Here is a 679-nt window from a genome sequence, read left to right on the forward strand (position 1 = left end):
GAAAAGGACAGGGTCAAATACTTGTTTAAGCGACAAGTGCTAAAACACCTAAGTTCTCTGTACTGTAAACATGACACGCAGGAAGGGGGCAGTGGGTCTGGGTGGTAACTGTGTGGCTTCTGGGCAGGTGGGCAAGGGGAGATGCTGAGTGCCTGTTGTCTTCTCATGCAGAGAGGAGATGTACTACAAGGCTGTGCACAACACAGCCGTCCTCTTCCTGCAGAACAGTGCGGGCTTTGCCAAGTGGGAGCCCACGCCGGAGCGGCTGCAGGAGCTCGTTGCAGCCTACAAGCATTCAGGCCGGACCCTGAGCTCCTCGTCCTCCTCCTCATCATCCTCCTCCTCCTCCTCCACAGCAGACAAAGAGCGGGAGCTGGGCCGAGAGCAAAGCAGCAGTCGGGAGACTAATCCTAACTAAGGTGCAGAGGTGCGAGGCAGCAGGGGAGGTGCCGGCGGCCCCGAGGAGGCTTGCTGGGGCAGTGGAGAGACTGCTGGCTGCGCAGCACCGGCCCGGGGGACTCTTGCGCAGCCGCTCCACAGCACCCATGGCACATGCTTTCCTCTGCGAACTGCATGCCGCCCCCGCTCAGGAGCGCCAGGGAGCGCCCAGCCACCGGCGGGGAGAGGAGGCTCGGCTGCGGTCCTCGCTGGAGGGCAAGGGAACCCAGCATGGTGCGGC

At 62.3% G+C, this 679-nt stretch overlaps 1 protein-coding gene across 1 annotated transcript in view; it reads left to right on the forward strand.

The window, feature by feature from the left end:
* PCIF1 (PDX1 C-terminal inhibiting factor 1) overlaps positions 1-679 on the forward strand; it is a 9154-nt gene extending 8475 nt beyond the window's left edge. The window contains exon 15 of the mRNA XM_010286527.1: positions 172-679. Coding sequence (XP_010284829.1) covers positions 172-418 — 247 coding nt within the window. The 3' untranslated portion in view covers positions 419-679. The remainder of the gene's footprint in view (positions 1-171) is intronic.

The sequence above is a fragment of the Phaethon lepturus genome, unplaced genomic scaffold, assembly GCF_000687285.1.
Source record: "Phaethon lepturus isolate BGI_N335 unplaced genomic scaffold, ASM68728v1 scaffold32954, whole genome shotgun sequence".
In the NCBI taxonomy this organism is placed as follows: Eukaryota; Metazoa; Chordata; class Aves; order Phaethontiformes; family Phaethontidae; genus Phaethon; species Phaethon lepturus.